At 34.3% G+C, this 15,732-nt stretch overlaps 4 protein-coding genes across 4 annotated transcripts; 2 read left to right on the top strand and 2 right to left on the bottom strand.

The window, feature by feature from the left end:
- Positions 1-9,823: 9,823 nt before the first annotated feature.
- BDCG_17402 (uncharacterized protein) lies at positions 9,824-10,048 on the top strand (the record flags this gene model as incomplete). The annotated part of the gene is made up of 1 exon (XM_045426533.1): positions 9,824-10,048. The coding sequence occupies one exon, from the start codon at positions 9,824-9,826 to the stop codon at positions 10,046-10,048; it is 225 nt and encodes a 74-aa protein (XP_045281869.1).
- Positions 10,049-10,540: 492 nt separating this feature from the next.
- Positions 10,541-10,771, top strand: BDCG_17401 (uncharacterized protein; the record flags this gene model as incomplete). The annotated part of the gene is made up of 1 exon (XM_045426532.1): positions 10,541-10,771. The coding sequence occupies one exon, from the start codon at positions 10,541-10,543 to the stop codon at positions 10,769-10,771; it is 231 nt and encodes a 76-aa protein (XP_045281868.1).
- A 277-nt stretch (positions 10,772-11,048) lies between these two features.
- BDCG_06861 (GTP-binding protein) lies at positions 11,049-13,048 on the bottom strand (the record flags this gene model as incomplete). The annotated part of the gene is made up of 8 exons (XM_045422620.1): positions 11,049-11,300; positions 11,365-11,550; positions 11,623-11,828; positions 11,894-12,106; positions 12,198-12,292; positions 12,442-12,710; positions 12,860-12,910; positions 12,981-13,048. 8 exons carry the CDS (start codon positions 13,046-13,048, stop codon positions 11,120-11,122), a joined length of 1,269 nt encoding a protein of 422 aa, XP_045278219.1. The 3' UTR covers positions 11,049-11,119.
- A 168-nt stretch (positions 13,049-13,216) lies between these two features.
- On the bottom strand, positions 13,217-15,490 carry BDCG_06860 (H/ACA ribonucleoprotein complex subunit 2). The gene is made up of 3 exons (XM_045422619.1): positions 15,305-15,490; positions 14,713-15,235; positions 13,217-14,538 (listed from the first exon to the last, which is right to left on the bottom strand). Exons 2-3 carry the CDS (start codon positions 15,026-15,028, stop codon positions 14,150-14,152), a joined length of 705 nt encoding a protein of 234 aa, XP_045278218.1. The 5' UTR covers positions 15,029-15,235; positions 15,305-15,490; the 3' UTR covers positions 13,217-14,149.
- Between the last annotated feature and the right edge of the window lie 242 nt (positions 15,491-15,732).

The following is a 15,732-nucleotide window of genomic DNA, read 5'->3' as shown; positions in this document are numbered from 1 at the left end:
TTTTTAAAAAGTAACGCTTTTTGATAACACTCAAATGAGATTTAAAGTCATTTAAAGTAATAAAAATAATTTAAATTGAGAAGTGGAAATCATGGTCTCATTTGGAAAATGTGATAAGAGTAGACAGTAAGTCTCACTGAGACAGTATGAAACTACTATCTAATGTTAAAACTGTGTAATGAGATCAGTCGAATTGGTAATGAAACTATCAAAAAATCTGGTTCTGGTCCCAGACACGGTCACACGGTCAGTCTAGATCTGTGTCAGATTCATAGTCTTGTGAATATTATTCTTATGAACTCTATCATTGTTAGGAAATATTAAACTCCTGTTTCAAGTGTTCAATAAGATGCTTTATTCAGATAGTCAGACAAGTTCTAATATAACATTACAATCAAGATTATCAACTTCATATATATAGACATCTTCACACTGATATTCTCTGACATCTATGTCTAGTTTTATCATATAACAGATGTAAACATTCTTTGAACTATTAAATTCTGCAAGAAGTTGAGATTTTGATAAGAGAATACACTGAAGGTTATAATATCTTACAATTGAAGATTTAATCATTGTATGGTGACATAGATCACCGTCTATTATAGCTTTTATATTATATATGTTATTAATCACAGTAGATACAAGAATTGTATTCATTATCATTTTCTCTTCAAATTGTTGTCATCTGATCTCTTCAAGCTTTTATTTATAAATTTGAACAGAAGCTAATCTTTTCTCTGTTTTATCAGAGCATTCTTATAGTTATTCTCTGAATCTTCTTTCAATGCAATGTGATTGATGTGAACAGACATTGATTTATTCTTTGAGTGAGAAGATACATACATTAATCAGCAGTTAAAAGCAATATGCTCTGATTAATTACAGTTGATACATACTTCACATTAATATCAATCAGTGACTTCTTCAGAAGTGATCTCAGAAACTCAGAAGCCTGTTTGAATGATGAAGACTCTTGCTTATATGTAGATATTCAAGTCTACTCAATTCATAGCATCTGCATTATTGTTATTCTTCAGTGTGAGTGTATAAGTGACTGAGATGTAATGTCTTCTACTGCTGTTCTGTATACTCTTGAGCTTGATAAGACAGTCATTCAATATCTGAAGATGTGTATAGAAGTCTTTATAAGTCTGATCTTCATCTAGACTTATAAGAGTCTATAAGAGTTTGAAAGTTAATATCTTCTTAAGCATGCTAATCTTCATTTAATCTTTTTAAGATTGATTATCTACTTCTAGAGTCTTGATATTGAAGTCAGAGATAAATGTTATAAGAGAAGTATTTCTCTGTTAGATACTCTGTAATTAATCTAACACTTTCTATTATATAGCAGTGTCTTGAAACAGAATATCAAGATATTTAATGATATTATCAGATGTTTACAATGCTAGTTCAGATACTTTTATTCATGAATTAAACTTCTGTTTTATGCAATTCTTCAATTGTCTATTAATATACTAATCTTGATTAATTAATGAATCAATGATATTTTCTTCTACACTCAGTTTCATAAGCATTTCCATTCTTCATAATGAGTAGAAAGTGAGATTGAAAGTATTGAAATATATAGAAGTATCTAAGCATTCTTTCAGTGCTTTTATATTTGATTCTGTAGATATTAAAATCACATGAATTAATCATTGAATCTCTTTGTATTGAAGTTATTAAGTTACATGAAAATCAGCTATTTATTATTATTGTAATTTTAACATTACTCAGAGTCATTGTGATATCATCTCTATACTCACATTCAAGAGTTTCATATTATCATTAGACATGATTATATCATTTTATCAGATATGTGATATCTGTGAAATCTGAAGAAGTGTAATTATATGAATATTTCATATATCTGAGTGTCAGAACTCTCAGATCTTTCACTGACATTCTCTTTATAAGATCTTATTACAGAGTCAGAGTGACTGATAAGCAAGCTTCTATCTGAGAACTCAGTGTCTGTTTAACTGTGTTTCTCTTTCTTATATGTTGTTACATGTTCAGATATCTCTTAATAAATAATTATTTCTAATGAGAAGATGATGTGTGAATAATTATTTTTAATAAGAAGATAATGAACATTTTTCTAGTATAAGAGATCTATACTGAATAGATTGATATGATATTGATAGATCTTATATAACAAAGAGAAAAATGTTAGAGAAGAAAAGAAAGAGAAAGTGTGAGAATCAGTGATTGAGATAAATATTTATACATATATGTGATGATGTATTCAGTGAAGCTTCAGAGCGGAAGAATCTATACGCGTTCATAGCAGCTGAGGATTGACAATTGAGAATGGCTGACAATCAGAGTATATACGTTCGAGAGTGAAGTGAAAGAATCTATGAAGTGTAACGGAATAGTCTATATGATTGATCAGGCGCAGCCCGCCACAACATTCATTCAATTCAGAACAGATTCTTAAAAAGCTTGTAATACAGTCTTACATCTCTTTAGATATATAATATTAATCAAGAATCTCTACTTCTATTATTAATATATGAAAATTCATGAAGTAAGTTAAGTAGCAGCAGTATCAAATATTTAGTAATCTCAACTGAATAATTCATGTAGAGAAAAATCTTACTCTTGATAAAGAGATGCTTCTAATAGAGAATAAGCAGCTACAGTAAGCTTTTAATTAAGAGAGAAGATGTTATAAGTTTTATTATTATTATTATTATTCTTCAATTATAGATGTATACAGTCAGAGACTATGATATCTACCTGAGAACTAAAAGTTCTCAGGGTTTTTCCTATATCTATACAGTTAACTATTATACATTCATCAATTTCAGATATACAAAATCAGAAAATTCCAGCTCAGAATACAAAACCTGTTTACAAATTGCAGTATTTTAACATTCTCTGATACTTTGAAACCATTTAACAGGACAAAAGAAAAGAGAACATAGTCTTAAAGATAGACACATTAAATAGATAGATAGAAAAGAATAGAAAGAAAAAAGTAAAGTAAAATAATAAGAGACTGTAATGAAATAAATTATTGAAAGATAGTATATAGCTGTTTTAACAGACTATATCAGATCAATTTCCTCCTCTTCATATTCAGATATTTCTGAATTCAGCTATTTTCTTATAGCTGCTTGAGTTTCTGATAGAAAGTCTATTAAGTATTTAATTCCTGTCTCAGTTGAGAATAAGAATCTTATACTTAATTAATTTAGATCATACTTCTCATTCAATCTGACTCTGAGACTATTGTATAATGCACAGTATATTACAATATACTCAGAATTATTATTTGTATTACAGAATGAGCATTCTATTGAATCAAATCTATCATCAAATCTTTGTATATAAGATTTGAAATAGCCATGTTCTAATTTCAGCTGTATTATAGATGAGAATATTTTCTTTTTACATTTAATTGAACAAGATTTTCACTTAGGTTTTATTTTAAATCTTAAATAATGTATACTCTTCTTTTGTTTCTGCAGCTTTTATTTCACTTATCTAAATAAGATTCTTTTATTTTTCTCTTTAAAAAAGACAAGAACATAATTTTTTGAATAGATCTGCTTAATTCTGAACCTTTTTTTACAGCTGAATCAGCCAATTTATTATCATGAATATTCATATGAGCAGGAACTCAGTGTAGATAAATTATCAGCTTTGATATTCTTCTCTTTTGAATTTTTAAAATGAAGTTTAAGATCAGTTCAAGATTTATTTGATCATTATAAATCTGACTATTTCTAAGTCTTTTTAAAGCAGTTTGACTATCAGAGAATATTCATATCTCTTTCAAATTATTTTCTCTTTTATAAGATTTTATTTCAATAAGTTTGAAAGCTTTCACTATTATAAATAGTTCAGCATAAAAGACTTCAGATTCACAGTGTAAATTTCAGAAATCTGAGATAAAATTAATATTATCTTCAATATAAGTAATGTCTGTATCTAATCTATTCAAATTCTCAATTTTTAAGTCATCTGAATAAATCAGAATAGAGTCTTTTATATTGATGATAGAAATTCTCTTCAAATACTATTCATATTCTTTCTCTTTAGATAGTGTACTTATTTATAAGTCTATAAGAGATTCAAGCTTTTCTCTTCAGAGAGATAACTTCTCATGATCAACTTTTTCAATATTTAAACAAGAAAATTGATTTTTAATCAGTGAGTATAGTCTGTACAGTTGAGAAGACATTTTCTTTGAAGAATTATTTTCATCTCAATCAAGAAATCTATTCTAATTCAGTTCATTTCCAGAGTTAACTGATGAAAATGAGAAAGAGACTCTTTCTCTGATTATATGATTTACACTTATCTTTATAACTCTCAGAGTATAGTTGATACATATCTTTTCAAATCTAATAGCAGAAGAGAGAATTGAAGCTTCAATTTTCATTACTTTAATAGAAGATGATTTGAATGCTCTCAGAATTCTTCTCAAAGCTCTGTTTTACAGACTTTGAAAGAGTTCAGTGAAATTTTCTTAATTATTTCATCAAACTTGAACTTCATAATCAGCTACTGAGATAATACAGGCTATATATAACTGTCTCATAGTCTGGAAGAATAGATCTCTCTCTGTATTTAATAGTCTGATAATGTTGTTTAATAGTCTTTCTGTCTTGACAGTTCTTTGTTAAATATAATATTTAAAATTCAACTTAGAGTTTAATCATACTTGTAATTATTTAACATTTAAACTGGGTTTAATCTCTCTATTTAAAAGAGTTAGAGATACTTCTTTCTCATGAAATCTAGAAAAGAAATGAATTAACTCAGTTTTATTTATATTAAATTGAATTTAATTGATATCTGCTCTTATAAGAATTTTCTTTACAGATTTTTCAATCACTTTTAAATTCTCTTTGATAGTTTTTCAGCTGTAGATTAGATCAATATTATCTACATAACTCAGAGATCACACTATTTTCATATTTCTATCTTTGAATAGATATGCAGTGTATATTATAAATAAAATAAGTGAGATTGAAGATTCTTACAGCACTTCTATTTTTATCTCAGTCTTGTCTTATTTCATTTCATCAAAGAAAAGTTATATGATTCTTTTAGATATAAAACAGTTAACTCATTTTATTAGAGAAAGTGATAGTTTTAATATCTTCAAAGTCTGAATTAACTTTGTCTTTGAAACATAATTAAATGCTTCTTTTATATCAATAAAAACTGCAGTTAAGACCAGATCTTCATACTTTGCTATTTAAATATCATGAACAACTGAGAGAATAGTGTTAATTACAGAATATTGTTTTCTATCTCTCATTTATTCACTGAATAAAAGAGAGTTATTAATAGAGCTTATAAAAGATAGTTAAGTAGCTATTATCTTTTTCAAAACCTTTTCTAGACAGTTTAATAGAGATATTACTCTATATAACTTAAGAATTGAAGTTTTTCTATTAGATTTTATAAGAATCACTTCAGTGACTTCTCTCCAGCATTCAGAATAATATTCATTTTTCAAGAGATTGAAAAAGAGCTCAAAATATTCATTCTTTAATTATGAATATATATTTTGAATAATTAAGTGATTAATTCAATCAGGCCCTGCAGCAGTTTTAACAGAACTTGAGAAGATAGCTGACTCTAATTCATCTTGTGTAAGATCAGATCATTCTCAGTCATTTTCATTAATATAGTTGAGAAGTGATATATTCTCTTTCTCTGAATCTGAATCTGAATCTGATGAGTTCTGAAAGAGAATTCTCATAAAAGCTTGATATTTTTTCTCAAAAGAGTTTGCTGTATATAATTCATTCTGAAACTCATATTCTAAGACTGAAAGTTTTGCTACATTTCTTGTTTTAGTATAGTTAAAAGCTTTAAAAACTTTCTTCTCTTATACTTCTTTAAGAAACTTATTTCAGCAGTCTGTTTTAGCTCTTTTAATATCTGAAAAATATTTATTTCTGATAGCTTTGAACTCTTTATCAGATATTATATCATTTTTTCAATCTCTTCTAGCAGTACCTAATTCTTTTCTGTTAAATGAGATATTCTTATTTTATCAAGATTTTGAATACTCAGAAGATTTTCTCTTTGAAATATTATCTCTAACACTTGTTAGAATAATAGATGTAATAAGCTTCACTCTATTCTTAAGCATTTCATTTAAGATATCTTGATCAGAATTTCAATATAACTTACTCTGTCTTTTAAATTTTAACAGTTTTATACTTGCTTCAACTGCTTTTCAATCAGCTTTTTCAAAGTTAAACTCATTAAAGAGAAGAGAATTTTCACTCATTTATTTTTTACTCAGTTTAATATTAAATTAAATAATCTCCTGATCTGATTCTGATGTCTTATTTGAATTAATAAATCAGTTTATAAGTCTTCTTTTCATTAGATTTTATGATATGAAGATTATATTTATAATAGATTTCTGTTTCATGTCTTTTCTAAAGAATGTTTATTAATCAGACTTATTAATCAAATCTATTGAATGCTCAAAGATTTATGTAATCAGATTATCAGCTCTCACTACTCTCTTGCATTCTGAATTTTATCAGAGATAATGTGTATTGAAATCTTCTATAATTATAGAGTTTCTTGATAGAGTTATGTTCAGAAATTCTCTATTAATTATTCAGATATTGTTATTTTTCTTCAATAACTTTTTATTATAGATATTTATGAGCTGTATAGTATCAAACTCATTTTCTTTATCTATAATATCATTCATCAGAATATCAGAGTCAGATATGATATTAAATCTTAGATTAAATTGATATCTTGAGATCTTTCTTTCATAGATTACTACTCTTAACTTTATCTCAGACTTTTGAGATAGAAAGCAGTAGTAGCTTGAATGAGAAATAATGTAATTTTACTCAGCATCAAAATTTAGTTTCTGAAGTAGTATAAAATTAACTTTTTATTCAAATACAATTTGAAGATAAGAATAAATACAATTTAAGTTTCTATTCACATTATTTTGAATAAATGTGATTTTTGAAGTGTTTTTAAACTTTTTTTATTATTTTTATTATATATTCATATCAAAAGAGAGTAGAGATAGAGTAGAATCTAGTCACTATCATTAGATAGTAGATTATAACTATTTTGAAAAGTAGACATCTCAACTGCTTGTATTATATCTAGTTTATTATCAGAGACATTTCTCAATTCTCTAATCTTAACAGAAGTTTGAGGATTCAAATTCTGATTATATTTAGCTGAAGAATTGAAGTTTAAAGATTTAAATAGTTAAGAGTTTCTTCTTTTTAAGCTTGCAGTTGTAAGTTTACTGACTTGACTCTTTTCTTCAGTTCTTTTAAGTTCTAGAAGTAAATATACATTCTTTTGAGCTAGATGCATGTTTTTCTTTGTAATTAGAGTACTTAAGCAGAGTATGTTAATATATTTCATCTCTTTTTGAACATGTTTCACATTTATACTCACTAGTTTTATGATCTCTGACACAGAATACACATTTTAAGTCTCTAAAATATGAGATTGTAAAGTATTCATATCTTTGACAGTTTGAACACTGTGTTTGAGCTTTGAGATTCATTCTTAAGTCTTTGTATTTATAAACTCTCATTTTCAAACCTGCTACTCTTACTTCAGAGATCTTTGACTGTTTAAGTGTTTTTATATATACTAGAACAGAGACATTTCTTCTACTTTATCTGAACTTAATTATATTTAGTTATACAGACTTCTTTCTCAGTTGAATAGAGTTGTATTCTTTCAATTCATTTTTAAGAAGTAGTATTTCTTCTTCACAGTCAAAAATTTCAACTGAAATATTATAAAGAATGAATTTATCTTACTTTTCATCTCTTTCAGATAAAATTATTGTATTTAGTAAAGATTCTACTGCTGACTTTCAGAGATTCTTATTCTGAATATAGAATTCAGTACTGAGTTCAGGTATTGTAGTCAGAATAATAGAGTTTTTAAAGAATAATAGCTTAATTAAAGCTATAACTGATTTTTGAACTTTAATATTAGTTATTAACTGAGAAAAGAACTGCTGATTAATTTCATTTCTGATTCTGAAAATGAGATTTAAGTTTAGCTTGTTTCTTTGTAGAATGTTCTGATTTAAGACTTTGAAAATAAGTCTTCTATTTCTGAAGATTTGAAAGTTTTTCTCTTTTTATATTTTTTTTTCACTTTTCTATGAATAGAGATATGAGTAGTATTCTTCTCAGTTTTCTCAGAATTTTGAGCAGATTTTGAGATAACAGATTTAAAGATAGCAGATTCAGCTACTTGAGTATATATTTTCTTCTAATTTAAAGAAGAAGAAGAAGTAGAAAAAAAAGAAGAAGAGTAAGATAAAGAGTCAGTGATTGTACTAGAAATTTTCAATGTTTTTTAAACTGTGTTTGAGATTCTAAGTTTGAACTTGATTATCTTCTGTAGTTATCTAGTCTGAGTATAAAGAATTAACAGAACTTCTTTATTTATCTCACTCAGATACTGCTTTTCAAGAATCTTACTTACTTTGTCAAGTTTCTGTATTTTAAGAACTTGTTATTTCTCTATTTCTTCTTTCTTTCTTCTCTTTAAAATTTCAATCTCAGAAATAGTATTTGAGAAAGCATCTTTTTTCACATCAACTGAGTGTATTTTTGAACTCATTATTCTCACTCAATGAAAAGTTGATCAGACTGTTTTAATTGAGATATTTCTAAGTCTGTTTTCAATTGAAAAGTTGATCAGACTGTTTTAAAAGAAGAATAAAAGACTTTTCTGTATAAAACATCTGATTTTTTTCACATCAGTTCAGTAACTAGATTAGATTTTTGAAGAGAATTTAATAAACTAAAATTAATTTTTAAGATAAATTAATAAAATCTTTACAATCTCTTTCTTAGAATACAGTGAGAAAAAGTATAATATCAATTAATAATAAATCAGATAATATAACAGTTTTTAAGAGAAAAACTGATAAAAAATAAATTAACTTTTTACAGAGAAATTGATTAAAACTATTTAATTTTATTCTAAATTATTCAATTCTTCTCACACAACAAGTATGCAACTCAAATCAGTTAATAAAGAGTGTAAAAAGAAATTAAGTATTAATGAAAGCTCTTTAATCACTGAAAAAGTAATTCTTTCTTAAAAGAATATGAAATTATAATAGAAAACAGCTCTGTTTTTAATTCTTTATAAGAATATTGTATAAAATTCAGAGAAAAACATCTTACTTTTTTAAGACAAGTAAAAAACTATTTCTAAAATCTTTTTTTTTGTATTAACTGCATCTCACCACTGATCTCCGTTCAGATCTTGTAAGATGACCACAGCGCCAGAGCAAGAGAATTCCCCATAAGGTTCCCTCCCCGTGGAACAATTTCTAATCGTAGGCACCTTTGTTCCTATCGAAGCGCATACTCCCTAACCCACTGTCGAGTCTAACACCATACATCAGCACTGGGACTCTTCCTCACCACTACCTCCAAGATGCGGAAGAAATCCCCACCGTCCTTGAGCCTTACCGCCCAGCTAAGCTGCGAAGAATAGCCCATCAACATGTTCTCCATCCTTCCTCTTATGATGCCTTTTCTTCTTGCGCACCTACTATGATGGAGGTTCCGATGACGATACAACGCTCCAAAAGTGGTTTGAGGATTTCGGGTGGAATTTATACTCCCCGTCGCGAGATGCTAGCCCGCCTGGTTATTCGGTTGACGGAGACGATGAAATCTGCGCCTCAGGGAATGCGTGGTGGATTCTCCTTGATGACCCTGAACTCTTTGATGTCTGCGACGCCTGGCCTCGGGTTTATAGCACCCTACCCGAGCTGGTGAAGCCTGTGAATACACATCCCTTCGAACCAATGGCTGAACAACTCAAGCTGAAGGACAAACTTATCAAGTCCTACGGTTACAAGCCCCGTAGCGAAGATGTGTTTAACAGAATACTACATGTGGCCTATAATGATAGTAATCGAAACCCAATCATCCTTCTTGACAAACAGGCGTTCAGCAGGGGTGAATGGGGCCTCGTGTATATTGACTCCAAGGGTGATGTGAAAAATCTCACGCCCATCCTGATTCTCTAGGTTATTTGCACATTTGTCAGGAGATTGAACTCATTGCCTGTGAGATGAGGGAGTCCTGAAATATACAACTTTTAGAATGAAGCTTCTCCTTATTTCATTCCACCCCCTAAACAGGTTTTTCCGTTGGTTTGGGAACCTTGGCCACTTGTTGCTGTCAGCACAGCATCTAAAGCTATCTTGTTCTTCTTTTACGTTGCATTTTATGACTAATTGAGATTCGTTACGGAGAAGGCCCAGGAAGTAGTGATTTCCAGTATGGTTGGAGGTTAAGGTAAATTCTTACTACTTACTCATGAGCAGAAGCTGTCACAGCCCTAGCTACGTCATTAGGCCTAACGCCTACCAAAAACGCCTCACCCACCTTCGCTAATATCCCCCCAAAACATCTTCTCTTTTTGTATAGAAAGCTGGGAGTTAATTCAGACAACGGCCATCATGATCAGAAGATCGGGTGTACTATATAAGTTACGATTCCCGCATCGTCCACCCCCGATGACAGCCCTCTCCCCAGGCATCCGATATGCATGGAGAGGCTCGACGGGAAAGGACCATAGCTTGGACCAGAGCAAGCGTGGCAACACTACGGATCCCATAACCAAGGGTTCGGCTGGTGGGTTGAAAGACAAGGAAGAAGCCACAAAAGGAACGGGAAATTCCAAAAGCAATGCCATGACAGAACGAGATCACGAAGGTTCCACGAAGAACGCAGAGAAGAGCTTCTAGAAGCTCCAAGGCCCATTATTGGCATGACCGATGAAAGGGGCAAGGTGAGTCGGTTTCCTTATTTCGAATTTAGAGTACTTTTTCTGTCTCCTTTTGTCTTGGTACACATGGCTGATGCTCATTCATAATTTCAGAAGGGCAGATGAGCGGGCAAAGCATTAAAGGCCGCGCTACCTCCTGAGGTCGATATACAAGCAGGGGCATTGAGTTTCGGCGAAGAAAGGATCAAAGGAATATGTCATTTCGTTCACTGTATGGTAACATTTGAGTGGTATTATCGGCCGACTTTAAAAGATAAAACCTTCGGATCGTGGAAAGGCGTGTTAGCTTGGGAGTTAAAAAGAAATGCTACTGCAAAATTAGGATAATGCAGCCAGAAGTGGCCGACCTTAGAAATTCAGTCCTTACATCGTACTTCCCAATAGAAACTATCTCATCCTCTGAGACCCTTGTGCCTCCCGCTCCCTCTATATATGCAACAGGAGCATCACCCATCACTTTCCGAGCCACGTCAGCCACCGTGCTATTCCTGTAATAGTGTTAGCAGACCATAGGCTATTTAAAATTCCTAGTAAATACGCGGAGGATCTGACTTATTGACAAGCACGCAATCCTTGAACACTCCATTGACCGTTCCGGTTCCGGACGCAAATGTGTGGATATTGCGGACTGGGAAAACCGGCACCAACCCAAGTAGCTCTGCAGCGCGCGTGAGAACCTGGACGACGCCCGTTGATCCGAACCGGTACAAAACCAAATCCTTGAGATTTTCCACCCGACTGCCCAAACTAAGTAAGTATTGGATACATAATGGTTGGACTCAATTGAGGTAGCAAGGGGTAAGTGTATACTTCTTCAATTTCTCATCCATTTCCTTGAGGCCACCGCCGTCAGGGTCGCCCATATCTATTAGATCTTCTCTCGTATCTATAAAATCACTCCCTTCGACATACTTGATATAGCCTTGTTTGGCTAGCTTTCGAAGGAAGACTTCTGATATGGCAGAGCACAGGACGATCGATTGCGGATCTTGAACCTTGGCGATTTTACTTATATTCTATGATTCCGCTAAATCAGCAAAATGACAAAAATTTTCATAGAATCTTCAAAATTCTAGCCTACCTTGTCCGCATCAGGGTGGTCAATTTTATTTAGCGCGAGCACCGTGGGGAATTTTTCATCTATGAAGGCGACGACAACACGTTCCACAGTTTCATCCGACCATTCTTGAAGAGGCTCTTTTATATCTAATCGGTCAAGACATCGCGCGACGATCTTCGATGTGCTTCCGTAACCAGAAAACTGATTTTGTAGCGTCTCAACAGGGCGCTCTATCTATCTCTATCTATGTCAGAATAGCTGCATTCCAATCTGGCAATTCTACACGACTGTTGCAGTATGTCGCCGTTTTATGGACCCCTATTACCGTAAGTGTCTGTTTTCGGAAATGCCCCGTTGCCGTCATAGGGAGGTGTACCATTTTTCCATAAGATTCCCCAAAATCCAATTGACGATCTCCGACTTCAACCAAACAATATCTTGAGAAGGGTCGTACCCTCTAGTTGCCTTCCCTGGTATCAAAAAACACTTTATTCAGCCCACCCAAGAACATCTTATGCTGGCGTCGCCATGCGCTGCACTAGTTAGTGACCTGGATTGACATGACCAACCTTCAGCATCAGTCGTCCCGCTAACATCAACCACGTGTATTAACGCATCCGCATGCCGCAAGTCATCCAGAAATCTATTCCCGAGTCCCTTGCCCTCATGTGCTCCAGGAACAAGCCCAGCAACATCAAGCAGCTCTATCGGGACGGATCTCCGGCCTTCATGACAGCCACCGTAATTCGGTCTGCATTTATCTGAGACGTTAAAGCGTTTGCACGCGCAGTCTACCTGGAGGTAGCCAATGGCGCGCTGGGGATCGATAGTTGTGAAGCTATTCTCCGCGATTTAGCGATGAAATCTCGGTGGTCTGGATGGAGGGGAATTGCATTGAAAGAGGGGGAGAAAGGAGGGGTCTGATATCGTTCTGGGAAGGCGTACGGGAAATTGCCTGTAATCATATTTCTTCAGTTTTGCGGCAACAAGAAGGAAAGAAGGATTGACTTACCAACTTTAGAAGAAGCATCGGTCAAACTGTTGGAATTGTTGTGTTAGACTGGTTAATTTCACGTCCATCCGGTGCAGGACATTTATCAATCCGCACCTGTTTAGAGTAGTGGACTTCCCAGACGAGGGTTTTCCAACGAGGCCGATTAACGGATCACGAGGCATAGGATAGGATATACGTATGCGAAGGCTTAATTGGGCAAAATAAGAGTATTCGAAAACAGGTATTTAGCCTATAGCCCAGGGAAAAAAAATAAAAAAATAAGAAATAAGAAAATGAATCTAATAATAGTGTGTTTGCGATGGAGTTGTATCTTAAGGATTCGGGCACTTGAGGAACGTAATTTACAGTACCAAGGTTACATCAACCATGTGAGAAGGTTAGAATACCTGCACATATACGGAGATTCATCAAACAATTGTTCTAAACCGAGCTGTTACCTTGAATTACTTTCCATGTTTAATATTTTAAGTCAAAGGCAACAGATCAGGACTACACGATTTTCTCAAACCCTGACTTTCATGGACTTGTACGAGAGTACCAACAGGATCAATCCTGGAGGCGGATTCACCATGCAGTAGTATAGCATCATCCCCCGTCTCACGCCATGCTATCCTGTATCCGTGCGAGTGAATGAGTGTGTGTGTTTTACCTTTCATTCATGTACCTGTAATTTATGATGTTGAAAGATGAAATTTGATTGGGTCGGCATGGTCATTTTCATTCTGGTCAGTTGAGATTTGGCTCCTGAACATACCCATGACGTAGCGTCTTTGTAAAGGACCAGAATCGGAAGTACCAAGAACAGTGTCATCCTGTGGACATTGTCGGGAGTGTTCCTCTAGCAAGATTGATTTGCAACGGGTCGGCAAAATATCATCGGAAAAGGCAATAGGCCGAATGAGAAAAATGAAACGAAGCCAAATAAAAAACAAGTAGTATTCATTCCGTCCCTTTTTATACACCCATTTATGAACGCCAGACAAAAAAATACGTAATGGATATGAAGACCGAGATCCCGTCACCTCGCATCGCAGATATATGGCTCGTACCATGATCCAACAGATATACGAAGTAAGAACCTTCGTGTGCGCAGAACAACAGAACACAGAGCAGAAAACGACGGAGAACACCCATCAGGATGGGAATGAAAACAAAGAGAAATGCGAATAGGAAGAGCGTAGGGGACATGCAAAAAAAAAAAAAAAAAAAAAAAAAAAAAAAAAGCACATGGAAGAAGGCAGACCAGAGCATAAAACTATTCTCTAGATTTTTACCTTCTGAGCTTCCTTCTGAGCAACTCTGACAAGTTCCGTATAATACTCCATGTCCTCACCATCGCCGCCATCCTTCTTACCCTTGTCTCTCTTGACCTTCGCACTTGATCGTGGGAGCACCATGACAACGCTTGTCGGTCTCTTGGTGGCGCCGGCACTGCCTAACTCAGCTCTTGACGAGACATAAATATAGGGGATTCCATGATCTTCACAGAGAACGGGGATATGTGATATTACGTCCATAGGTGAGATATCGGCTGCGAGTACGACGACGGCGCTTGGAGTGTCGATAACGGCGTTTGCTGCGGGTACAGGCGATTTCCGGAGTGCTTTGACGACCTCTTTCACGCCTCGTTTAAGAGACTTATTTACAGCGGCTGCGGGTGAAAATGTTGTTGTTAGTAAGTGTAATTACACGGGGAACGAACTCTATCAACACCATTCCATCGGATAGCACTGCACTGGCCATAACTGCGACCGGTGTATTCTACAGACTGGTGGAAACGGGGAGGGAAAGCAAGCTAGAAGAACAAAAACTGAGACAGGCATACCTTTCTTAACACTCTTGAGCACCTTCTTCGCTAACTTATCGTCCGCTAACGGGTTCGCGAAGGGAACGAGAGCACCAACAGGACGCTCCGCAGCGGGTTTCTTTGACGCGGTCTCAGCAGCAGGCGCTGGGGAAGCATCGGGTTTCTCCAGCTGCTCTAGGACCGTTGTCGTCAATTTCTTCTCCACAGCTTCGGAAAGCAAGCTCGTGTCCTTCTTTTTATCCTTCTTAGACTTCTTGTGCACGCCATCTGTCTCCGACCGCTTCTTGTCCTTCTTCTCCTTCTTTCTCTCTTTATCAGACCGGTCCTTGGCCATTGTGACGGGGAAAAGAAAAAAGACCAGCGGACGGAATTATAAGGTATAGGCGGGGACAAGAGAGAAAAATATAGAGTTATAGTAGCCGTTAATTAAAGAGAGAATAAATGGGAGGTCAGTCACAATTTTGCTCTTTTTTTTCGTCTTGGATTTCATTTCTAGATATTTTGAACTTTCTAGGTTTTGCTTGCGTTTACCGCGCTAAGTCTATTATGAATTAGCTGGTCTCTCTAGCGCCTCTGACAAAAGTACCGTATCATGGCGGATTAACCTTACATGGTTTAGCTCTATCCTGATCAGGTTTAGGGCAACATCACTGCTTTCTGAACTTAATGTAATCTGATGAGGGTCCCGGGGGTTGATCGGCCCTCTACCAGCAGCGCTGGTGGTGACTGAGCTCTTTTGCCCCAGTAGCCTAGAGGTTATGAGACTGTTAAGCGTGAGCCCTGCTGTGGTCAACATGCATAAGTTCAATCTCAGAATGAACTTAAGAATATAAATCTTAAAATAAATACTTTGAATTATTATTATTATTACAAGCATCAAATGCTCGCTTACGCTCGCTTTTCCGCTTGCGCAGCCCCCTCTACCACTTCCACCCTCCCCCCCAACCACTCCCTACCCCCCCTTTACCACCCCTTCCACCCCTTACCCTCTACCCCCTCTACCACCACCACCACCCTCTACCGCCCCTACCACCCTCT

Source organism: Blastomyces dermatitidis (genome assembly GCF_000003525.1).
Source record: "Blastomyces dermatitidis ER-3 genomic scaffold supercont1.7, whole genome shotgun sequence".
Taxonomy (NCBI): Eukaryota; Fungi; Ascomycota; class Eurotiomycetes; order Onygenales; family Ajellomycetaceae; genus Blastomyces; species Blastomyces dermatitidis.
The sequence above is the reverse complement of the archived record's forward strand: the minus strand, read 5'-3'. Positions and strand labels throughout refer to the sequence as shown.

Bases quoted from the DNA above. Each gene is read 5' to 3' on its own strand.
- BDCG_06860 (XM_045422619.1), bottom strand. From the start codon at position 15,028: ATGGCCAAGGACCGGTCTGATAAAGAGAGAAAGAAGGAGAAGAAGGAC. The intron at 14,539-14,712 runs GTATGCCTGTCT...TTTCACCCGCAG, and splicing joins GCTCAAGAGTGTTAAGAAAG to CCGCTGTAAATAAGTCTCTT.